This window comes from Pipistrellus kuhlii, unplaced genomic scaffold (genome assembly GCF_014108245.1).
Source record: "Pipistrellus kuhlii isolate mPipKuh1 unplaced genomic scaffold, mPipKuh1.p scaffold_m20_p_104, whole genome shotgun sequence".
NCBI classification, from domain to species: Eukaryota; Metazoa; Chordata; class Mammalia; order Chiroptera; family Vespertilionidae; genus Pipistrellus; species Pipistrellus kuhlii.
In genome coordinates, this window is record NW_023425410.1 from 299347 (window position 1) to 324720 (window position 25374).

At 56.6% G+C, this 25374-nt stretch overlaps 1 protein-coding gene across 1 annotated transcript in view; it reads right to left on the reverse strand.

Annotated features, from left to right (window-relative positions):
• POU2F3 (POU class 2 homeobox 3) overlaps positions 1-25374 on the reverse strand; it is an 81076-nt gene that overhangs the window by 22746 nt on the left and 32956 nt on the right. Inside the window, exon 3 of the mRNA XM_036430250.2 lies at positions 22608-22642. Within this exon, the coding sequence (XP_036286143.1) occupies positions 22608-22642 (35 nt within the window). The remainder of the gene's footprint in view (positions 1-22607; positions 22643-25374) is intronic.

Here is a 25374-nt window from a genome sequence, read left to right on the forward strand (position 1 = left end):
CAGTGCACATGCCTGTCATTTAGAAGGTGCTCATTGAGTACATGGCGAATAATGCAATCCTTGAACACAGGAAACGGTGTCAGAGCTGTCAGGGATTTCCCAGAGGCCATATGGCTAGGAAGTCGCAGAGTTTGAATGTGAACTTGGGTCTGACCAGATCCAGAATTGACTCTCTTTTACCATATTACTTGGACTTAGAAAATGACGACAGACTCATTTCCTTTTATATGGAGTTCCTGGAAACGACGAAGGGTACATGCTGTAAATATTGTGTAATTATTGTATAGTGTATGCCGGTAATGCCCCCGAGGTCAAGGTAGGGGCGTCTGAATGGAGGCAGGTTGACCAGCATGGCCACTGCCCCCTGTGAGGTGTGGGAAGACGCAGCGGCTCAGGCTCGCTCAGAGGACCTCAGGGCGAGCGCAGAGCAGCCAGCATCTTGAACAAGACATCGAGGTTTTCTCTAAGCTTGGAAATATAGAAAGAACGGAGGAAAGTAACACAAAGAACATGGGAGTCCATGTAAAACTCCTTTTCTTACAATGTGAACATTAACTGTTCCAGTGCAGGCAACCGCTTTATATTTAAAAAGACTTGTGGGCCCTGGCCGGTTTGGCTCTGTGGGAAGACCAAAGGGTTCCGGGTTCGATTCTGGTCAAGGACATGTACTTTGGTTGCAGGCACCTCCCTGGCCTGGGCCCTGGTTGGGGCATGTGCATGAGGCAACCAATGGGTGTTTCTCTCAGATGTATGTTTCTCTCTGTCTTTCCCTCTCTCCCCCACTCTCCCTAAAATCAATGGGAAAATATACTCAGGTGAGGATTAAACAAACAAACAAAATAAAATAGAGAAATATGCTAATTAACCAGGATGCCATAACAGGTGGACCGGACAGGAAGAGGTTGTGCATGCAGCGGGGTGAGGCAGCAGGAGCCTCTGTGTGCCTGCTCTGGGGGAGGACCTGGTCGGCAGCCACCGAGGCTGCTTCAGGGCTGAAGAGGAAGGCAGGGCCGGACCAGTGACTCCAGGCCGACTGTAGCATGACAGCAGACAGCAGGGCCTGCTTGGCTGTAGCTATGGTGACCTGGGAGCAGGCAAGCGCAGCCCACAGGCAGCACCCAGTAGAACCCACTAGCCCATTGCCACGATGTGGAGCAGGCAGGGAGCAGAGAGACATAGGGAGCGGGCCTAAGCCATCAGTAGGACATCCCCTAAGGGTCCCTGATTGGAGAGGGTGCAGGTCGGGCTGAGAGACACACACCCTGTGCATGAATTTTGTGCACTGGGCCTCTAGTAAGTGAGTAAAACAACTGGAGAGGTGCTAACTGAGCCTGAGAGTGAGTGAGCTGAGAGGAGAGGGTGGTGGAACAATCACTAAGCGGAGACTGTGCTAATGGCAGCAGGACCACAGGGACCTGAGGAGAGGCCACCGCGCCCTTCCCTGCTCCAGGCACCACGGGAATCGGGCACAGTGAACACAGCACTGCTCAGTGACGTGTGCCGAGAGGGTGTGGGTGCATGAGCAGGTGGTCCCAGTGCTCTGGGCTTGCCAGGGCCATCTGAGCGCTGTGCTGTGTGCGTGCCGAGACTAACGCAGGTAATTGGCAGCCCGAACCATATGCAAGGGTAGCAAGGCACAAGCGAGTCTAAGGAGCTCGCCATGGTTTTGTTAAAAAATACCGAGGCAACCTAATGCCCACGGACAGCGCAATAGAAAAGTGAACTTACGTTAAAACAGTAGGACAGTATGAGGTCATTCACAAAAATGATATAATTCTTCAGGTTCTGCCATGCAACAATCTATACACATTATTTGTAAGTTTAAAAAGTAAGTTTCACATAGTTCAATTTATGCATATCCTCTGTAATAGAAGCCTCATATGCTAAGTGTCCAGTTGACTGGTCATCTGTTCAACCAATCAAAGAATAATATGCTAATGATATGCTAAGGCCGCTCAACCGCTTGCTATGATGTGTACTGACCACCAGGAGCCAGATACTTTGACCAGTATGTTAACTTGCTGTGGGTCCTGGCCAATCGGGACTGAGTCAGAAAGGCTGAACACACCCTGGAGCCCTCTCATGGTCCTTCTCTGGCTGGCCAACCTCCCGCATCCCTCCCCAGCCCAGATCATGCATGGGTGGGGTCCCTTGGCCTGGCTTGTGCCCTCTCACAATCTGGGACCCCTCTGGGGATATTGGAGAGCTGGTTTTGGCCTGATTCTGCATACCAGGCTGAGGGACCCCACTGGTACACAAATTCGTGCACTGGGCCTCCAGTATACATAAATGTACCTAGATGTATGTTAAAAACTTCACAAACATTTCTACATTTTCATTTGTACCGATATTCCTGTAAGCACAGAGAGAGAAGTCACACACACACACACACACACACACACACACTGATAATAGGAATGGCCTCATGCTGAGACTGAACAGGGATCAAAAGTCTTCTTTTTTTTTATTTTTATCTCTGCTGTGACTTTTTCTCCCACAAAGAAGTACTCATGTGTCATGTGTATACATATGCTAAGTGAGGCATCAGGAGCCTTCTATGCAGACTCAGTGAGAAACTCTGGGTATTTTATATAAAGAAGATGTAATATGGAAATTGACCATCACACCCTCACAAGATGGATGCCTAGGACCAGGCCAGTAGGGGAGGGCAGTTAGGGGTGACCAGTCCGGTGGGCGAGACAGTTAGGGGCAATGAGGCTGGCTGAGGGGGGGGGGGTACAGTTGGGGGTGACCAGGCCAGCAGGGGGGAAGGTGGGGGCAATTAGGTTAGTGGGGCGGGGGGTGGGAGCAGTGAAGGGCAACCAGGCTGGCAGGGAGAGGGCAGTTGGGGTGACCTGGTTGGCAGTGGGGGCAGTTAGGGGAGATCAGGCCAGCATGCAGAGGCAGTGAGGGGCAATCAGATTGGTTGGGGGGGGGGGAGGCAGTTAGGGGTAACCAGGCAGGCAGGCAGGTGAGCAATTAGGAGCCAGTGGTCCAGGATTGTGAGAGGGATGTTCGACTGCCGGTTTAGGCTCAATCTCTGGGATCAAGTCAGACATCCCCCAAGTGGTCCCAGATTGGAGAGGGTGCAGGTTGGGCTGAGAGGATTTTGTGCACTGGGCCTCTAGCTTATGTAGAAAGGGAAGTTTGGATGTGACGGCTCTCCTCACCTCCCTCCCAGCAAAGGGGATGGACTGAGGACCTGGGCTGCCCCAGGCAGTGACCACACAGGGAGGCGTCAGGGGTCCACTGGGATAAGAATGGCCCCAATATTGCAACCACTCAGCCGTGGGGCAGGCTGCGTTCTGGGTAGTGAGTCTTGAATTCCTGGGGAGCTTTGGCAGAGACGGGGTGTCAGTGAAAGGACAGACACACCAGAGGTTAGTTGGGCTGGAATCAACGGTTCCTAGGAGTTTGAGGTTCCTGACAAGCAAATCTTTTTTTTTTTTTTTTGAAGTTCAGATAGGATTGTTTTATTTTGCCAAGTAAGACTATTTTTTTAAAAGTACATTTTTATTGACTTCAGAGAGGGAGGAAGAGATAGCTAGAAACATCAATGATGAGAGAATCATTGATTGGTTGCCTCCTGCACACCCCACACTGGGTATTGAGTCTGCATCCCAGGCCTGTGCCCTGACCAGGAATCAAACCTGGGACCTCTTGATCCATGGGATGACTCTCAATCCACTGAGCCACCACAGCTGGGCCCAAATAAGAATATTAAAGTAACTAATTTCTACTTAGACTATCATTGAGTTATGTGCAATGAACATTTTAACACTAAAAATAGAAAAATCTGCCGAAACCGGTTTGGCTCAGTGGATAGAGCTTCGGTCTGCGGACTGAAGGGTCCCGGGTTCGATTCCGGTCAAGGGCATGTACATTGGTTGCGGGCACATTCCCAGTGTGGGTGTGCAGGAGGCAGCTGGTCGATGATTCTCTCTCATCGATGTTTCTAACTATATCTATCCCTCTCCCTTCCTCTCTGTAAAAAAATCAATAAAATATATTTTTAAAAAAGAGAGAAAAATTTCAGGTTGTAAAAATTGAATAAATAAATTTATTAAAAATTGCTACATTTTCTTTTATTTTTTAATATGCTTTTGTTGATTTTTTTTTTTTTTTGAGAGAGAGAGAGAGAGGAAGGGAGAGGGAAAGAAACATCTCTCAGTTGCCTCCTGCACAGCCCCTACTGGGGATCGAACCCAAAACCCAGGCATGTGCCCAGTCTGGGAATCGAACTGTGACCTCCTGGTTCATGGGACAGTGCTTAACCAACTGAGCCACACTGGCCAGGGCGCTACATTTTCTTTTCAAATGTCACTGCAGCCAGTAGTCTGAGGCATTATATTATGAAGAGGTAAGCGTGTTAGTAGCCAGGGCAGAAGGTCAGACATCCAGGGTCTGGGGCTGGGACAGTCTGTGTGTCTGACCCACCCCAAGCCCGTCTCCATCGCGTATGAAAAACAAAGTCGCACTGATACCGGGGGTCCTGGACGCCCGGGGCCCGGGAGGCAGCCCCGGCAAGGCCCCTGTCCAGCTCCACTGAGCCACTTGCTGCTGCACTCGCGTCCTCAGGGTCTAAGAACCGGCTGGTCAGAGGCCCTCGTCGGACAGCCAGCAGCCCAGCTGCTCGGCCGGAGGCCGGCGGGCGGGGAGCGGTGGGATGTTTGCAGTGGCTGCGGGGCCTCTGCAGCACTGTTTGCAGAGCCGGCTGGCTTGCCATCCTGGGAAGAGGGTGCGGGGCGGGCGGGCCAGCCGGGAGTGGAGCAGCGTGTGGAGCGGAGGCCCGCAGAGCAGAGAAGCGGGCTCCCAGGCTGGGGTTGGGCGGGAGCCTCATTCCAACTACCCTTGGGTGGTGGTGGCTTAGGACACGTATGTTGAGTGTCCACTCTGTGCCAGGCCCTGCTGCGCTAGAGTGTGAAGCACCATCTCCCTCACCACTCCTGTGCGGGAGGCACACGGCGGAGCCTCGCCGAGGAAAAGAAGGGCTGGTCTAAGGGCTGTGCAGGGAGATGAACCAGAGCCCGGTGGGAAGGTGGGGCAGGTGAGGTGGAGGCTGGTGCCGGGCGGTTCACACCAGAGGCAAATGCCTGTCCATGCCCCTGCTCCTCTGCTCCAGGCCCTCCAGCGTTTCGAAGGGGACTCTCATTTCTTACAGCCCCAGGCGGCCCTTGGAAGTCCCGAGGAACGGGGACAAGGGGGCTGGAGGCCCTTTTGTGACGTTGGGCTCCCAGGGCCTGTCCCCTGGAAGGCCTGCCTGAGCAGGATGGGCCGCCCCGAGAATGCTGGGCCCTGGCCCAGCTCCCAGCTCGCAGGCAAGTCCGGCTCCAGGCCTGCCGCCTCGCTCCGCGCCAGAGCAGCGTCTCCCAGGCCGCAGGCACCGCTGGCGCTGCCCACGCAGGCTGCCCTCGGGCCGTGGGCCCATGCAGGGGAAGCACCATTTTCAGGGAGGAAGTTGGTTCTGGTTCAGAGAGAGGAAGCAGGACACCTCCTCTGGGCAGCTGACTGCACCCCCAGGCCTGGCGTGAACCCTCTCATCTCACCAGCAAGAGGGCAAGTCCTCTCCTCGGGCCCCCAAGGAGTCACACTTAGCCCTAGTGACTGATGCTCTGACCTCCCAGGCTCAGGTCCCTCACATGTGGCCTACGGAACCCGCCTCCGGGGCCCCGACAGCCCGTCTGCAGCCCCGGTGCCTTCAGTGCCTGGCCAGGCTCACACTGCCTGTGCGCCGCTGTCCTCGCGGGCAGCAGGTGAACAGACCCCGGACGCAGACGCTCTTGGTGGCTGACTGGCCACAGCGGGCACTCTGGCCTCTGGAAAGACGCGGTCTAACATCCCTTCAGATAACAGGCTCTCGTGGCAAAGAAACGTGACGTTGAGCTGACAAAACTGTGACTTATGACAACATTTCAAAAACCACGCAGGCACGGAGTGGCCCCTGGCCCGGCCCAGTCGCCTGGGCTCCCAGCATTGCTCAACGCCGGCTGAGCCGGGGGCCGGGGGGAGCCGAGCCGGTGCTCTCCGGGAAAAGGCCCCGAGCCTCCCAGGGGCCAAGCGGGAAGAAAGGGGACACTCCAGTGTAAACTTTTTAAATTTTACTTGTTTATCTGTTTGTTTAGTTAATCCTCACCCACGTTTATTTTTCCATTGATTTTTAGGGAGAGTGGAAAGGAGAGGAAAGCAGGGAGAAACACCAATGTGAGAGACATATCTGTTGGTTGCCACCTGTCCATGCCCCGACCGGGGAGGGCCCAGGGCAGAGAGGAGCCTGCACCTGAGGTACATGCCCTTGACCAGAATCAAACCCGGGACCCTTTGGTCCTCAGGCTGATGCTCTATCCACTGAGCCACACAGGCCAGCTCAACTGAACACGTACTATGTTCCAAACACTTTCCATTCAAGATCTCATTCATTCCCCTCCTAAAAGCCCTGTGAGGTTGATGCTGTGATTTCTGCCCATTTCAGACGCAGAAATGGAGGCTGGAGAGATGAGGGAGGTTACCCAGCTCCAGCTGGTGGAGCCAAAATTCACGTTCCAGTCTGTCTGCGTGATGCCAGAGCTGGATCTAACCACTGCCTGTCTGACCCAGGACGCCAGCAGCAGGTGCCAGAGCCGTCTGAGGGGAAATCTCAGGGACGCCAGCGCAGGGAGGGGCTGCCAGGGAGGAGGGCGAACCAGGATGTGAGCGGAGCATGCCAGCTGTTGGGAGGCAAGGGGATTTCAGTGGCCACAGGCGAGGAGGCATCCGGACAGGATCGGGACATAGCAGCAGAGGTCAGGGGCCCCATGTGCGTGTGTGCGTGTGCGTGTGCGTGTGCGTGTCCGTGTGTCCGTGTGTCTGTGTGTGTGTCCGTGTGTGTGTGTGGGGGGGGGGGCAGCGTGTTAGTGGAACACAGAGCCTACGATCGAGTGGCGCCGGATACAGATGCACGGAGTCTGTCTTGCCCCTGGCCATTTTGAGCCTCTCTCCTTTATCTGTCCATGAGAAGCCCCCCTCTGCTCCTGCGAGAGGGACCCCACTGGCGCAGAGAGAACCGCCTGGGAGGGACCTGCCTCGGAGCGGCCCCAGCCCCCGGCTTCCTTTCACAGCAGCCATGGCTCTGGGAGCTGTTCCTGGAGCTGCCCCGACAGCCCCTGCCGGGCGGAGGGGCCCGCCGCCCTGCCCCGCGGCCCAGGGGCGCGGCACCTTCTCACGCACAGGCCCGGAGCCTCCTCGCCCCACCCGCCTGGCCGCCTGCCCGCCTCCGATACCATCTCTGCCACCCCCACCGGCAAGCCTGGCGGCCTGGAGGCCTGGTGGGCGAGGGGCCCTGGAAATGTGGAAAAATACCGGGGTGCCGGGAGGAGCCAGACCTCCAGGCTGCGCCCTCTCCCAGGTCACCCCCAGCCTCCCTGCGCTGAGCAGGCTCAGGAGTGGGTGACGGTGCTGGCTCCCTGGCAGAGGCTTACGTAACATCACACAGGACACAGCTTTATGCAAAGTGTCTGGCGCGTCCCCTCACCCTTGGCTGGAATCCTGACTTTAAGCAAGTGCTGTGCCCTTCCCCAGCCTCGGGCTCCCTCAGTGACACGGGGTTATAAAGTCTCCCTCGAACCTGGACCATGGCCCTCACTTGGCCAAGGGGCTCTGCAGCTGTGACTAAGGTTAAGAGCATGAGGTGGGAGACTGTCCTGCTGTCCTGCCTTCCTGGGGCGGGGAGGGTGTGTTGGGGGGGAGAGGGGGGACTAATGGTACAGAGGTGGGCCCGGGAGGCGGCCCTCCACACAGCCCCCAGGAGGGAGGCAGCCCTGCTGACACGGCTTCAGTTTATATTATACATTTAAATGTATTAATCTAAATAAACAAGCAAAACAAACTGCCGCTCCGGGTTAGGTAAAGTGTAAGTGAGCTGCGGCAGGTGGGGTGGGGGGCTGAGGGGTGTGGAGGGTGTTCAGCCCGGCCTGGGCCTGCCGAGCTGAGGGCCAGCTCCCTGGGGTGGTCGGAGCAGCGAGTTCCGGTGGGAGCGCCCGCGGGAGGCCAGAGCGGGCTGGGCTCAGGCTCAGGGGCCCGGACTGCACCGCCCTCCGCCAGCTCTGAGGCTCCGCGGGAACCCCTGCACTTCCGCACTCAGGAGGGTCCTCTCGGCACCTGGGCAGGGGGGCCGCCTCCTCAGCCGGTCCCCACGTCCCGGCGGCTCCTGCAGATGCTGAGCCTGGAGGAACCGACCCTCGGACCCGGAGGGCTTGGTGGCGCTCCTTGGGGCCGGGCTCTGCTCTCCGGGCTCAGCCCCAGGGTCCCTGCTCCCAGCTCCTCCCCCTTCCGGTTCAACAGGCCCGCCAGGCATGGGGACTGTCGCCTCATCACAAACCATCGGGCCTCAGACCAAAGAGCCAAGGATGGCTGGCAAAGAGGGACAAACGCCCTCCTCTCCAAGAGCAAAGACACTCCTCCACCTACTCAGCAACCACTTCCCACGCAGGCTGTGGGCGGGGACTGCGATGGACAGTACGGGTCTCAGAAAACACGTCCCTTCTCGTAGCGTCTGCTGCCATCCGCATGGGGACAAGCCCAGCTCAGTGGCCGCACAGGGAGAGAGAGGAGGGAAAATGATGGGTTCTCGCTCCTCAGAAAACACCAGGAGCCAATGTTTAGTGGCTGGTCATGCATATCGGAGACTATTCTAAATTATAGATCTCCCGTCTAATCCATCCTTACGTCACGACGAGAAGCAGACACAGGCACAACCCCATCACGATGACTCTGGGCATATCACCAAACTACAGGGGGAAGCCTCCCTGAGAAGGGGCGTATCGTCACACCGCACCGTGCCTCAGCCACGCCTGCCCCCCGCAGCCCTGCCCGGCTGCCGCGGAGGCCGGGCCCCGCTCACTGTGCTCAGAGGCCGGTGTGCTGTTTCTGAGCGCCCTGCCCAGGGCCAGGGCGGCCTCCACCTCCCTCTGCCTGGCATTTCTAGGTCCCTGCCTCCTGGCAGAGTGACCTTCCTCTCTGGGGCCTGGGGTGACAGCAGCAGGCATGGCCTCTGAGTCTGGGTGGTGTTTCTAGCTCTCAGTGCTTTGCACTTGCTGGCTGAGGGCAGGCCCCTGCGAGGCAGCACCGCACACTAGGAAATGCGGCTCACCTGCTTGCCCTCGCGGGCCCCTCAGTGGCTGCTGGACATTCCTGTCCGTGAACAGCCTGAGTAGCGTCACATGAGCCGAGGGCCCAGCTCCATTTTCCCATGAGCACAAAGTATCTTTTGAAGACTTTTAATAATTATTGACTGACTTTTTTTCAGGAATGCCATTTTCTTTGTAAGTTGAGGAAATATTACTACATTTTTACTTTGCTGGAGGTTTATCAAGAGTTAACACTTTGGGACATTGAACTGCCCATGGAGATCCCAGTCAGTCTGTAAGTGTGTCTGTGTTCATGTCAGCAGAAGCATCCCACCATCTGGTTAAACCTCGACGGGAAGTGTGTGCTCAGGACTCTGACTAGCCGAATTGAAATACATGTTATTTTATTCTAAGTTACTTTTTATTCTCTTTTTATGCCAATTAGAGAATCTCACTGCTTTTTATTTATTTTCTCTAAATCTCATCCAGGATATTAAAGAGGCTTTTCCGAACCCTGTTACCAGGGGCATCTGGGAAGGCCAAGAGCACAGGGTTGGAAGGAATGGGGGAGAAGATGGCCTGGCTCCTCCAGGACCTGCTGTTGGCCAGAAGGATGCTCCCCCTGAACCCAGGGATGGAGTCAATCTGGAGGCGGCTCTGAACTCACACCACCACGGCCCTGCAGCCACAGCTGACACTCCTGGGCCTATTTTTCGACTGTGTTTGGTACAGTGGTGGGGAAGGAAAGAGTTTAAGAATTCACACTCTAAAATCCACCCCACTGCTCCTCATCTCCTCTCCTTCTCAGCCCTCCTGCCAGACTATCCCTGCCTCTACCTGGAAGGGTGGGGCCAGAGCTGGGCCCTGCGGCAAAGGGAAGCAAGCCGAGGGCCCAGCGTCTGGTGCTCATCACCACCCTCAGGCCTCTCACAGGGATGGCACAGGCTTCCCTCCTCATGAGCGGGCCTTCCAGTCCTGCGTGGCCTTTGCTGGGTGTTCTCCCCCGGAGGGGTGCCCTGTGGCCAGGGGGCATGCGCTGACTCCTCACTGACTGGCTCACTGCAGACCCGTGAACTAAAGGCCAATGCCCTCAGGTGACTCCTCCCCTTCCCTCTCCCCCTTGCTCAGGGGAGCTCTGAGGCTGCTCCCGGCGGTGGGGCGGGGGCTGGCAGGGGGAGCTAGCCCCCCAAACACTCACACCCTCCCCTGCAGCTGAAGGTCTCGCCCTGACTCCCTGGAGCAGCCTCTTGGTCATGGTGAGGTCTCAGAGCCTCTCCAAAGGCTGCATTCTGCCGATGGTTAGATAGCCGCTGTGCCGACTCAGCGCTGAGCCACACACACAGCCAGAGAGCCACAGCAGCTCCCATCTTAAAAATGAAGGAAAATCCCATATTTTTATGGCTCCATGGTGTAAGGGGCTTGTGCCTACTTTGCCCACCCTGTACATGTTCTAGACCCGCAAACTGCGTTTTGTGAGCCACATGTGGCTCTTTGGCTAAGGTTGACCAGACGTCCCGCTTTTGGTGGGACAGTCGGCTTTTTAACAATTTGTCCTACGTCCCAGTTTTTTGGAGAATCGGGACTTTTAAAAAACGCTGCGGGACACGGGACAAATTCTTTTAAAAAATCAGGACTTTTTAAAAACACCACGGGACATGGGACAAATTGTTAAAAATTGGGACTGTCCCACCAAAAGCGGGACATCTGGTCACCTTATCTTTGGCCCCTTGAGTGTGGCTCTTCCACAAAATACCATGTGCAGGCGCACACGTACAGTGCGATTGAAACTTCGTGGCCCATGCGCAGAAGTCAGTTTTCGGCTCTCAAAAGAAATGTCAATCGTTGTCCTGTTGTTATTGGCTTTGTGACTAATGAGTTTGCCAACCACTGCCTAGACCATGTCGAAGAGGGACTCCCTCACTTGACGCTCACAGCAATCCGTGGAATAAGTACCGGATTCTCCCCACTTTGCGACGAGGCGACCACAGGACAAGAAGCCGAAGTCCTTCCCCAAGGTCACCCAGCAGGTGGTGCCCAGCCCTCCCACACGCAGGCAGTCTCGCTGCAGCCTGCACCCCACCTCAGCCCTGCACCGGCCTCCCCTGCGCCAGGCTGTCCCCCGCCCCGCTCACACCCTCCCAGCGCACCCATTACATAAGTCTGTCATGCTGGCCAACGCTCTCTGCTGACCACAGGCAGCATTCTCTGCTGGGCATTGAACGTCCTTCCCCACCTGATCCCCTGCAGCTCAGCATCTTCACCATCTCCGCCCGCCCACGGCCGCCCACTCCCCCAGCCACCCCTCACCAGGAGCCGCTCGGTGCCTCCAGTGCCTGACAGTCTTGCTGCCCCTCTCTGCCAGTCACCCCCCCACCCCCAACTTCTCTGTCGTCATCGTTTTGTACGCCTCTCCTCAGCGATGTCCTCAGCAGAGCCCAGACTGCAGTGCTCTCCCCACCTCCAGGCTCCCTGCACAGCATCGCCACTCACCGTCTTAGCGAGGCTCCCTCCATCCAGACTTGGGGTAACCAGACACCCCAAGCCCCTCGGTTGCCTGCTGGGTCCTTCTGTCTCTTCCCTAAATCTAGATGTTTCTTTCCACTGGTCGCACCAGAGCCCCAGTGCTGGGCAGCGTCCACCTCGGTGAGAAACAGACACTGCACTCCTCCCTCCTCAAATGAGAGCCAGAGAGGAGGGGAGGGGGCAAACACAGCAGCAGGACACGGCAGGAGAGAGTGGTGGGACCACATAGCCTGCAGGGCTCAGAAGTCAGCTCCTGCTCTGCTCGGGGAAACTGAGCACAGAAAGACAAAGGGGCAGAAGGAGCCGGGGCACCTGGGACGCTGACTTCCTGGCCAGCGATTGGTCCTTCTCCATCGCCTCCCAACTTTGTCTTATCTCTCTGGAGGTGGAGGGGTGTCCCTGCTGTGGGTCCCCCACTTCTCCCCACAGGCTCAGCGGCTTCCCAGGACCAACAAGTTATTAGGCTAAGCATGCAGCTGCCTGATGAGTTCACACCCCAAATCCACCACGCCCTCATCATGTGCCTTCAGGGCTGCAGTCTACCCAGCACCTGGTGCAACTCCCAGTCCCGCCAGCTCCCAGCCCCACCAGCTCCCACTCACACCAGCTCCCAGCCCCACCAACTCCCACTCACATCAGCTCCCAGTCCCACCAGCTCCCAGTCACACCAGCTCCCACTCACACCAGCTCCCAGCCCCACCAACTCCCACTCACATCAGCTCCCAGTCCCACCAGCTCCCAGTCACACCAGCTCCCACTCACACCAGCTCCCAGTCCTGCCAGCTGCCAGCCCCACCAGCTCCCACTCACACCAGCTCCCAGTCCTGTCAGCTCCCAGCCCCACCAGCTCCCACTCACACCAGCTCCCAGTCCTGTCAGCTCCCAGCCCCACCAGCTCCCAGTCCCACCAGCTCCTAGCCCCACCAGCTCCCACTCACACCAGCTCCCAGTCCCGCCAGCTCCCAGTCACACCAGCTCCCACTCACACCAGCTCCCAGTCCCACCAGCTCCTAGCCCCACCAGCTCCCACTCACACCAGCTCCCAGTCCCGCCAGCTCCGAGTCACACCAGCTCCCAGCCCCACCAGCTCCCAGCCCCACCAGCTCCCACTCACATCAGCTCCCAGTCCTGTCAGCTCCCAGCCCCACCAGCTCCCACTCACACCAGCTCCCAGCCCCACCAGCTCCCACTCACACCAGCTCCCAGTCCCGCCAGCTCCCAGTCACACCAGCTCCCACTCACACCAGCTCCCAGTCCCACCAGCTCCTAGCCCCACCAGCTCCCACTCACACCAGCTCCCAGTCCCGCCAGCTCCGAGTCACACCAGCTCCCAGCCCCACCAGCTCCCAGCCCCACCAGCTCCCACTCACACCAGCTCCCAGCCCCACCAACTCCCACTCACACCAGCTCCCACTCACACCAGCTCCCAGCCCCACCAGCTCCCACTAACACCAGCTCCCAGACACACCAGCTCCCACTCACATCACTCCCTGCCCCACCAGCTCCCAGCCCCACCAGCTCCTAGCCTCACCAGCTCCCACTCACACCAGCTCCCAGTCCCACCAGCTCCCAGCCTCACCAGCTCCCACTCACACCAGCTCCCACTCACACCAGCTCCCAGCCACACCAGCTCCCACTCACACCAGCTCCCAGCCACACCAGCTCCCACTCACACCAGCTCCCAGTCCCGCCAGCTCCCAGTCACGCCAGCTCCCAGTCACACCAGATCCCACTCACACCAGCTCCCATTCACACCAGCTCCCACTCACATCAGCTCCCAGCCACACCAGCTCCCAGTCACACCAGATCCCACTCACACCAGCTCCCACTCACACCAGCTCCCACTCACATCAGCTCCCAGCCCCACCAGCTCCCAGTCACACCAGCTCCCACTCACATCAGCTCCCAGTCACACCAGCTCCCAGCCCCACTAGCTCCCAGTCCTGCCAGCTCCCACTCACACCAGCTCCCATTCACACTAGCTCCCAGCCCTACCAATTCCCAGTCACGCCAGCTCGCTGGGGCCTCAGCCAGGCTTCACCCAGGGCAGCAGCTCATCCTTGCTCTCCCGCATCTGCTAACACTCAGGCTGCTCTTGCAGAACTCTTCTCCTCACCACTCCCTCCGCCTCCCACTGCCTCTGGGCAGTCACACTCAGCCTGTCCCTGAAGCTGGCGCAGGGACGGGAGAGGGAGTGGAGAGAGGGCAAGTGGGGGAAATGAGAAGCGGGTTCAGGCTGACCCTGCCAACTGGCCATTGGGAGCCTTCAGCCACTCACTCAGCCCTCCAGTCTTCCACCAGCACAGGCGGCTGCCTGCGGGGCAGAGTCCTCGCTGGGCCTGACAGCACCAGGTGGCCCAGGTGAAGGGAGTGAGGCCGAGCCCCAAGCACCTGCCAGGAGCCTGCGCTCCCCAAGCCCTGGCCTAGGGATCCCGGCGCCACCTGCAGGCCCGAAGCAGAGCTGGCATGGGTGTCTGAGGGCGGGGGGAGGGGAGGTCAGAGTCTGGGCATCTGAGGGATGGAGGGAGAGGGAGCCTGGTGAGCCTGCCTGCTTGGGACCTTTGCGGTGACCAACAGGGGAGAGCTCCATTCTCTGTGCAAGTGAGCGCTTCGCAAGCCTCTGCACCTCCCACCCCCTTACAGAACCTCCCACCCGTACACACCCTTCCCCCCTACACCCTCCCACCCCTTACACACCCTCCCACCCCTCACACACCCTACCACCCCCTTAGACACCCTGCCACCCCTTACACATCCTCCCACCCCTTACACACCCTCCCACCCCTCACACACCCTCCCACCCCTCGCACACCCTGCCACCCCTTACACATCCTCCCACCCCTTACACACCCTCCCACCCCTTACACACCCTCCCACCCCTTACACACCCTCCCACCCCCTTACACACCTTCCCATTTCCCCCTTACCAACCCTCCTCCCCTTAGACACTACCTCCACCCTTACACACCTCTCCCAACCCTTAAACAACCCTCCCACCCCTTACACACCCTCCCACCCCTTACACACCCTCCCACCCCCTACACACCCTCCCACCCCTTACACACCCTCCCACCCCTTACACACCCTCCCACCCCTTACACACCCTCCCACCCCTTACACACCCTCCCACCCCTTACACACCCTCCCACCCCTTACACACCCTCCCACCCCTTACACACCCTCCCACCCCTTACACACCCTCCCCACCCCTTCCACACCTCCCACCCCCGGACACACCCTCCCACCCCCGGCCACCACCCTCCCACCCTTGACACACCCCTCCCACCCCTTACACACCCCTCCCACCCCTTACACACCCTCCCACCCCTGTACAACGAACCTCCCACCCCCCTTACACAACACCCCTCCCACCCCTTACAAAACTCCATCCCACACTTACACACCTCCCACACCTTACACACACACCCTCCCCACCCCTACAAACCCTCCCAACCCTTACACACCCTCCCACCCCTTACACACCCTCCCACCCCTTACACACACCCTCCCACCCCCTTACACACCCTCCCACCCATCACACACCCTCCCCCCCCTCACACACCCTCCCACCCCTCACACATCCTCCCACCCCTCACACACCCTCCCACACCCCTTACACACACAACACACACCCCCCGTACACACCTTCCCATTTCCCCCCTTACACACCCTCCACCTACACTACACACCCTCCCACTCCGTACACACCCTAACACACCCTTCCCACACTTTAACACCCCTCCCACCCCTGACACACCCTCCCCACCCCTGACACACCCTCCCACCCCCGTGACACACCTCCCAGCCACCCCTTACACACCCTCCCCACCCTTACACACACCCCCCACCCCCTTACACACACCACCCCACCAACCCATTACAGACCACCCTCCCACCCCCCCACAACATCCGCCCACCCCCTTACACACCCTCCCATCCCCTTACACACCCTCCCACCCCCTTCCACACCCTCCCACCCCCTTACACACCCTCCCACCCCCTTACACACCCTCCCACCCCCTTACACACCCTCCCACCCCTTACACACCCTCTCTCCCCCTTACACACCCTCCCTCCCCCTTACACACCCTCCCACCCCTTACACACCCTCCCACCCCCTTACACACCCTCCCACCCCCATACAACACCCTCCCACCCCTCACAGACCCTCCCACCCCTCACACACCCTCCCACCCCTCACACACCCTCCCACCCCTGAAACAACACAACCCTCCACCACGTACAACACACCCTCCCACCCCCTTAGACACCTCTCCACACCCCTAAGACAACCCCCCACCCCTTACACACCCACCCCCCCACCCCTTACACATCCTCCCACCCCTTACACACCCTCCCACCCCTTACACACCCTCCCACCCCCTTACACACCCTCCCACCCCCTTACACACCCTCCCACCCCTTACACACCCTCCCACCCCCTTACACACCCTCCCATCCCCTTACACACCCTCCCACCCCCCCGTACAACACCCTCCCTTCCCCCTTACACAACCCTCCCCACCCCCTTACACACCCTCCCACCCCTTACACACCCTCCCACCCCCGTACACCACCCATCCCCCCCTTACAGACCCTCCCACAAACCCTTACACACCCTCCACCCCCCATACACACCTCCCACCCCTTACACACCCTCCACCCCCTTACACATCCCATCTCACCCCTTACAGAGCCTCCCACACTTACACACCCTCCCACCCCCCCCTTACACACAACCTCCCACACAACCTTAAACACCTTCACAACTCCCGCAACACACCCTCCCCCCCCCTTACACACCCTCCCACCCCTTACACACCCTCCCACCCCCTTACACACCCTCCCACCCCCTTACCACACACCCCCCACCCCTTACACTCCCTCCCACCCCCTTACACAACCCTCCAACCCCGTAACAACACACACATCCTCCCACCCCTTACACACAACCACCCCCTTACATTCACCCTCCCACCCCGTACACAACCCCGACCACCCTTACACAAACACACCTCCCACCCCCTTAGACCAACCCCCCCTACACAACCCTCCCACCCCTTACACAACCTCAAACCCCCTTACACACCTCCTTCACCCCTTACACAAAACACACCTTCCACTTCAACCCCTTCACAACCCTCCCACCCCCGTACAGAGTCCAGCCCACCCCTTTACCACCCTCTCCCACCCCTTACAACACCCTCACACCACACCCTTACATACACACCTTCCCATTTCCCCCTTATACACCCTCCCACCCCTTACACACCCTCCCCCCCTACAAACAACCCCCCCACCACCCCCTTACAACACCCTACACACCCACCCTCCTACACACCCTCCCACCCCTTACACGACACCTCCCACCACTGACACACCCTCCCACCCCTTGACAACACCCTCCCATTCCCCCTTACACACCCCTCCCACCCCCTTACAAACCACCAGCCCCTTACACACCTCCACACCTTACAACAACCCCCCCACCCCCGTAGACAACATCCCCCACCCCTTACACAACCCTCCCACCCCTTACACATACCCCCACCACTGACACAACTCCCTCCCACCGCGCTGACAACAACTTCCCAATTTCCCCCCTTACACACACCCTCCCTCCCCTTACACACACACCTCTGACCCCCTTAGAACACCTCCCACCCCTTACAAACACCCTCCCCACCCCCTTACACAACCTCCCACTCCCTAACAACAAACACACCCTCTCAACCCTTTAAAAACCCTTACCCCTTAACCCTCCCCCCTTACACACCACTCCCCTCCCCTTACACACCCTCCCACTCCCTTAAAAAAACACCCTCCCACCCCTTAAACAACCCTCCCCACCCCTACCACAGTCCCCCTTACAAACACCCTCCCACCTCAAAAACCCTCCCACCCCCTTACCACACCCTCCCACCCCCCTTAACAACACACCCTCCCATCCAACCCCCTTACACACCCTCCCCACCCCCCCACCATACACACCACACACCTCCCATCCCCCTTACAACACACACCCTCCCTAACCCCTTACACACCCTCCCACCCCCTTCACCACTCACCCTCCCACCCCCTTACACACCCTCCCAACCCCTTACACACCCACCACACCCCTTACACAAACCACCACACCCCACACACACCCACCCACCCACCTCACACATCCTCCAACCCCTTAACAAACCCTGCCACCCCCACCTTACAAAAAACAAACAACCCTACACACCCTCCCAACCCCCTTACAAGATCCTCCCACCCGCCTTACACTCTCTCCCCACCCCTTATACACAAACCCTCCCACCCCTGACACAACCTCCCAGCACCCTTACACAACTCCCACCACCCTTACAACACAACCCTCCCTCCCCCTTACACACCCTCCCACGCCCCCCTTAGAAACTACACACCCTCCCACCCCATTACACAACCTCCACCCATTAAACACCCTCCCAACCCATTACACACCCTCCCACCCCCTTACAACACCCTCCCACCCCTTACACACCCTCCACCACCCTACACACCCTCACCACCCCTCACAACCCCCACTCCTCCACATCCTCCCACCCACCCCTCACAAACACCCTCCCACCCCCTTACACACCCTCCCACCCCTTACAACAACACACCCTCCCACACCCCTTAATACACAACTCCCACCCTTTAAACACCCTCCCACACCCCTGTACACACACCCTCCACCCCTTACAAACCACCCACCACCCTTACACAACCCTCCCACCCCCCTCACACATCCTCCCACCCCCTTACACACCCTCCCACCCCTCACAACACCCTCACCCGAGACCCCTTACACAACCTACCACCCCCTTACACACACACCCTCCCACCCCTTACACACCATCACCACCCCTTAACACCCTCCCACCCCTCCACACACCCTCCACACCCCTCACACACCCTCCCACCCCTCACACACCATCCACCCCATACACAGCCCTCCCACCCCTATCACACCCTCCCACCCCCTGACACAACCCTCCCACCCCCTACACAAACCCTCCCACCCACCCTTACACAACCCTCCCACCCCCTTACACACCCTCCCAGTTCCCCCCGTACCAACCCTCCCTCCCCCTAGACACGACCTCCCACCCACAAACCCGTCACACCCCTTACACAACCCCTCCCCCCACTTACACCCTCCCATTTCCCCTTACAAACACTCCCCACCCACCCCCTACACACCCTCCCACCCCTTACACAACCTCCCACCCCTTACACACCCTCCCACCCCTTACACACACCTCCCCCCACCCCTTACAAAACGCCCCCACCCCGTGACACACCCGCCCACCCCGGACACAACCCCTCCACCCCTGACACACCCGCCCACCCCCTTGACACACCTCCACCCCGTACCACACCCTCCACCACCCCTTCCACACCTCCCACCCCCGGACACACCCTCCCACCCCCGGCCACCACCCTCCCACCCTTGACACACCCGTCCCACCCCTGACACACCCGCCCACCCGCTGACACACCCCACACACTCTTACACACCCCTACACATTTCAACCCTCCCACCCATCACCCTACAACACCCTCACCACCCCTACCACCCTCCCACACGGGACACACCCTCCCATTTCCCCCGTACACACCTCCCACCCTGACACACCTCCCACCCCCGTACACCACACTACCACCCTACCCTTAAACACACACCTCACCACCCTACCCCCTTACAAACCTCTCCCTAAACACACCTTACACACCCTCCCCCACTTACAAACCCTCCCCACCTCTTTACACACCACGCCCACCCCTTACACACCCTCCACCCCCTTACACACCCTCCACCCCACTTACACACACTCCCACTCCCTTCACACCACCGCCCACCCCCGGTACACACCCCCTCCCAGCGCCTGACCACCTCCCACACTGACCACCACACCTCCCCACCCCGGACACACCCGCCCACCCCAGACAACCCTCCCACCCATTACACACCCGCCCACCCCTGACACACCCTCCACCCCTTACACACCCACCATCCCACCCCCTTACACAACCTCCCACCCCTTACACACCACGCCACCACCCCTCACACCCACCCCTCCCACCCTCCCACCCTTCCACAACCCTCTCACCCCTTACCATCCGCCCATCCCTGACACCCCCTCACACACCCTCCCACCCCCTTACACACCCTCCCACCCCTTACACACCCTCCCATTTCCCCCTTACACACCCTCCCCCCCTTGACACACCTCCCACTTCCCCCTTACACACCCTCCCCCCCCTTACACACCCTCCCCCCCCCTTACACACCCTCCCACCCCTCACACACCCTCCCACCCCTTACACACCCTCCCACCCCTCACACACCCTCCCACCCCTCACACACCCTCCACCCCTTCACACACCCTCCCACCCCTTAACACACCCTCCACCCCTACACACACCCTCCCACCCCTTACACACCCTGCCACCCCTTACACACCCTCCACCCCTTAAGACAAACCACTCCCACCCCTTACACACACCCGCCCACCCCTTACACACCCCCCCCAACCCCTTACACACCCTCCCACTCCCTTACACACCCTTCCACCCCTTACACACCCTCCCACCCCTTACACACCCTCCCACCCCTTACACACCCTCCCACCCCTTACCCACCCTCCCACCCCCCTACACACCCTTCCCCCCTTACACACCCTCCCCCTCCCTTACACACCCTCCCACCCCCTTACACACCCTCCCACCCCCTTACAGATCCTCCCACCCCTTACACTCCCTCCCACCCCCTTATACACCCTCCCACCCCTTACACACCCTCCCATCCCCTTACACACCCTCCCACCCCCTTACACACCCTCCCACCCCTTACACACCCTCCCACCCCTCACACACCCTCCCACCCCTTACACACCCTCCCACCCCTTACACACCCTCCCACCCCCTTACACACCTTCCCATTTCCCCCTTACACACCCTCCCTCCCCCTTACACACCCTCCCACCCCCTTACACACCCTCCCACCCCTTACACACCCTCCCACCCCCTTACACACCCTCCCACCCCTTACACACCCTCCCACCCTTACACACCCTCCCACCCCCTTAGACACCCTCCCACCCCCTTACAGACGCCCTCACGTCTCCCAGCCTTCCTCCAGTAGCAGATCGGGCATACAGGAGCTGCTGGTGCGGTGCTTCCTCCTCGCCCGCAGAGGGCTCAGGGTGCAGTCCCGTTCATGTCTCGGGGAAGAGAGAGGGCTGGCCTCCATGGGCACTCAGGTCCCCAAGGAGAGCCCTGGCAAAGCTGCCCCCCAGAGGTTCCGGCTTGGACCCAGCTGGCCCCTCTGGGACTGCAAGGGACACACACAGAGCGCTGGCTTTCAGGAACGTTAGCCGAGGCACCAAGTCCCTCTTCAGACAAAGGAGGAAACTGCCCAGGCTCCCGTCCCACCCTGGGCTCCATGTTCAGAGTGGGCGGAGAGCAGTGCTCACCCAATGCATGGCCACTTGGGGGCCATCTTCCCTTCCCCACAGACACCCCCTCTCCCGCCTACTTTTCTCTGCCTTCAGAAGCAACGCAAATATTCTTCCTCCATGAAGCCTGCCTGAGTTCCCATTTCTATGTGACACTATGCTTTTTAAAATACGTGTGTGTGTGTGTGTGTGTGTGTGTTGATTTCAGAGAAGGAGGGAGAGGGCGAGATGGAAGCATCAATGATGAGAGAGAATCACTGATCTGCTGCCTCCTGGGTACCCACTGGGGATCAAGCCTGCAACCCGGGCCTGTGCCCTGATCGGGAATCAAACCTCCACCTCCTGGTTCATAGGTCAATGCTCAATCAATGAGCCACACCGGCCATGCTTTTTACATGTCTGTAGTGAGAATGAGGCTGTACTATACATATTCACTCAAGCGTCTCTATCTCACCTGCTAGTGTGGCTCAGTGGTTGAGCATCGTTCTGTGAACCAAGAGGTCACTGGTTCCGTTCCCAGTCGGGGCATGTGCCCAGGTTGTGGGCTTGACTCCCAGGGGGAAGAGGGGTGGTGCATGCAGGAGGCAGCTGATGGATGATGTTTTTATCTCTCCATCTCCCCTCCTCTCTCTGTAAAAATAAATTTAAAAAACCATACCATTGAAATACTTTTTTTTAAAAAAGAATATTTCTCTGTTCCCTGCTCCCTCCACCCTTCCCTGTCCCTCTCCTTCTCCCTTTTTCCCTAGTCCCACACTTCACGCTGGACTGGGACTCCTCCAGGGCAGGAACCACACTGTAATTGTCTTTGCATTCCCACACCTGACATAGCACCCCCCAACCCAACCCAAGTTTATGAAACAAATTTATTCTGCAGCTGAGAAAATTCAGGCCCAAACTACTAAGGGACCTGGCCAAGGTCATCTAGCCGGTGAGTGGCAGGACCGGACCAAAGCCGCCCCTCTGACTTGCGGCCTCCACGCTGCCTCTCGGCTTAGCCTCCTCCTGAGACCCAGGCCTCTGGCCGTCCCAGCGCCCGGCCTCCATTGGCCCTAAGAGAAATCTTCCCCTCCTCTCCACCTTCTCCTCACACATCCTCATCCCTGTACTACCCAGCGCTGCCTACCGCCCAGGCCCCCCTGGCCACCCCCAGCACGGCCACTGCCGCCTCCGCTCTCATGCCCACTTCCCCTCTTCATCCACTCTCTCCTGCCCAAGACCAGGAATTCCATGAGAAACCCAGGTACCGCCCTCGGCACCCCCACAAATTCCCCAACACGTCAGACGGGCAAACAGCCGGCCAGAGTGCTGCAGCCCCTCTAAGAGGCACTTGGTCCGCGCTCCTCGAGGGGAGAGTGAGACCGGGCACTGGGCTGTGTCAGATCCCCTTCCGATCTTCAAACGTTGGGTCTTTGAATAAACACCTACTCTTTTTTGTTTTTTCACATCTGGCATTGTAAAAATGACCCCCCAAATTAATTGAATAAAGTTTTATTTTGAAAGTCCTTACCTGCCTGTTGAAATCTAGGCTGTTTCGGTCATTTCCTGAAAGAGATAAAGCGAATATTAGTTGCCAGCAGGATTGGAGGCCCGAGGTTAGAGGGAAAACAGGATGTTGAGAGAAGCTTGTCTTCATTTTTTAAAAGAACCCACTTTCCTGTGGTCAGGGTGCCAGTGGGCAGAGTGTGGGCCTGTGGACCGAAGGGTCCTGGGTTCAATTCTGGCCAATGGCACACATCCTGGTTGTAGATTTGATTCCCTGGCCCTGGTAGGGGCACATGTGTGAGGCAACCAATTAATGTGTCTCTCTCACACATTGATGTTTCTCTCTCTGCATCTCTCCCAATCCCTTTCACACTTTCTAAAAATCAATGGAAGAATATCCTCAGGTAAGGTCTTGTTAACAAAAAAAAGAGAGAGAAAGAAAAAAAGAGGGGGGGGGGGAAAGAGAGGAGAGAAAAGAAGGAAGGAAGAAAGAATCTGCCAAGACTGAATAAAGAAGTAAGAGAAAATCTGAACAGAACAATAGCTGGAATATTCGAGAACATATGAAACTGAATCAGTAATTTTAAAACAAAACTCCCAACAAATAAAAGTCCTTGACCAGATGACTTCACAGGGAATTTTACCAAGTAATTGTAAGAAAATTTAACACCTAACCTTCTCAAACTGTTCCAAACATAGAAGGGGGAGGGAGGGCTCCCAAAATTCACTTTATTCACTTCATCCTGCACTTCCCTGTTAGAAAGCCAGGCAAAGGCACACACACAAATACACACACACACACACACACACACACACACACACACATATATATATATATATAAAAGTATGTGCCAATATTCCTGATGAATAGAGATGCAAAAATCCTAAACACACACACACACAGCAAATTGAATTCAGAAATACATTAAAAAGATTATACACCATGATCAAGTAGAATTTATTCCTGGGATGCAAGGTTGGTTTAATATCCACAAATCAATTAGCATAACATACCACATACATAAAACAAGCATAATAACCATATGACCATAACAATAGTTGCAGAAATAGCATATGACAAAATCCATCCATTTATGATAAAAACTCTCAGCAAAGTAGGAAGAGAGAAAACATACCTCAACATAATAAAGGTCATAAATGACATACCCACAGCTAACATTCTATACAATGATTAAAACCTAAAAACATTTTCCTTAAGATCAGGAACAAGAAGAAATCTCCCACTTCTAACACTTTTATTCAACATAGTGGAGGATGTACTAGACTTAGCAATCAGACAAGAAAAATAAAGAAAAGGCATTCAAATTGGAAAGGCAAAAGCCAAACTCATTATTTGCAAATGGCATGATATTATACATAGAGAACCCTAAAAGTTCTACCAAAAAACAAGAACTGATAAATGAATTCAGTAAAAAATTAGTATTTGGGAATCGGTTTCATTTTTAAAAAATAAATCTTTATTGTTCTTATTATTACAAAAGTTCCTCATTTTTCCCCCCTCTACCAGGTTCCCACCCCACCCTCTGCCCTCTCCCTACCCCCCATTGTCCTCATCCATAGGTGCACAGTTTATGTTCAGTCTCTTTCTCGCACTCCCCACTCCCCTTTTCCCCAAGAATTATCAGTCCACTCCCCTTCCATACCTCGGATTCTGTTATATTCAACAGTTAATATTGTTCATCAGGTTTTTTAATTCCCTTGGTTTTTAGATTCACTTGTTGATAGTTACATATTTGTTGTTCATAATTTTTATCTTTATTTTCTTCTTCTTCCTAAAGAGCCTCCTTCAGCAATTCATATAATTCTGGTTTGGCGGTGATGAACTCTTTTAGCTTTTTTTTAATTTGTGAAGCTCTTTATCTGACCTTCGATTCTGAGTGATAGCTTTGCTGGGTAGAGTATTTTTGGCTGTAGGTTCTTGCTATTCATCACCTTGAATATTTCTTGCCATTCCCATGTGGCCTGCATGGTTTCTGTTGAGAAATCAGCTGACAATCGTATGGGTGCTTCTTTATAGGTAACTATCTGTTTCTCTCTTGCTGCTTTTAGTATTCTCTCTTTGTCTTTTGCTCTTGGAATTTTAATTATGATGTGTCTTGGTGTGGTCCTCTTTGGGTTCCTTTTGTTTGGGGTTCTGTGCACTTCCTGGACTTGTAAGTCTAATTCTTTCACCAGGTGGGGGAAGTTTTCTGTCACTATTTCTTTCAGTGTGTTTTCAGTATCTTGCTCTCTCTCTTCTTCTGGGACCCCCATAATTCTGATGTTGGTTCGCTTGAAGTTGTCCCAGAGGTTTCTTACATTACCTTCAACTTTCTGGATTCTCTTGTCTTCTTGCTTCTGCAGAGGAGTGTCTTCTGGCTCTTTATGTTCCAAATCTTTCACTTGATTCTTTATGTTCCAAACCTTTCTGTTTTTAGAACTCTGTATAATATTTTTTATTTCAGAGAATGTATTCTTTATTTCTAGTTGATCCCTTTTCATATCCTCATAGGTCTCATTTATTTTATCGGCCTTTTCTAGGAAATTCTTGAAAAACCTTATAAGCGTGGTTTTGAATTCTATATCCAGTAGTTTGCTTTCCTCCATTTCTTTTGTTTGTGATTTGTTTCTTTGGCTCCTCATTTCACTGCTTCCCTGAGTTGGCAGGGTAACTTTGTGTGCTTGGTGTCCTATATGCTTCAGTGGGTCAGCCTCCCAGTTACCTGAGGTGGACATTCTTGGTGCACCCCTTTGAGGACTGTGTGTACAGCCTTATTGTAGTTAAGTCTTGA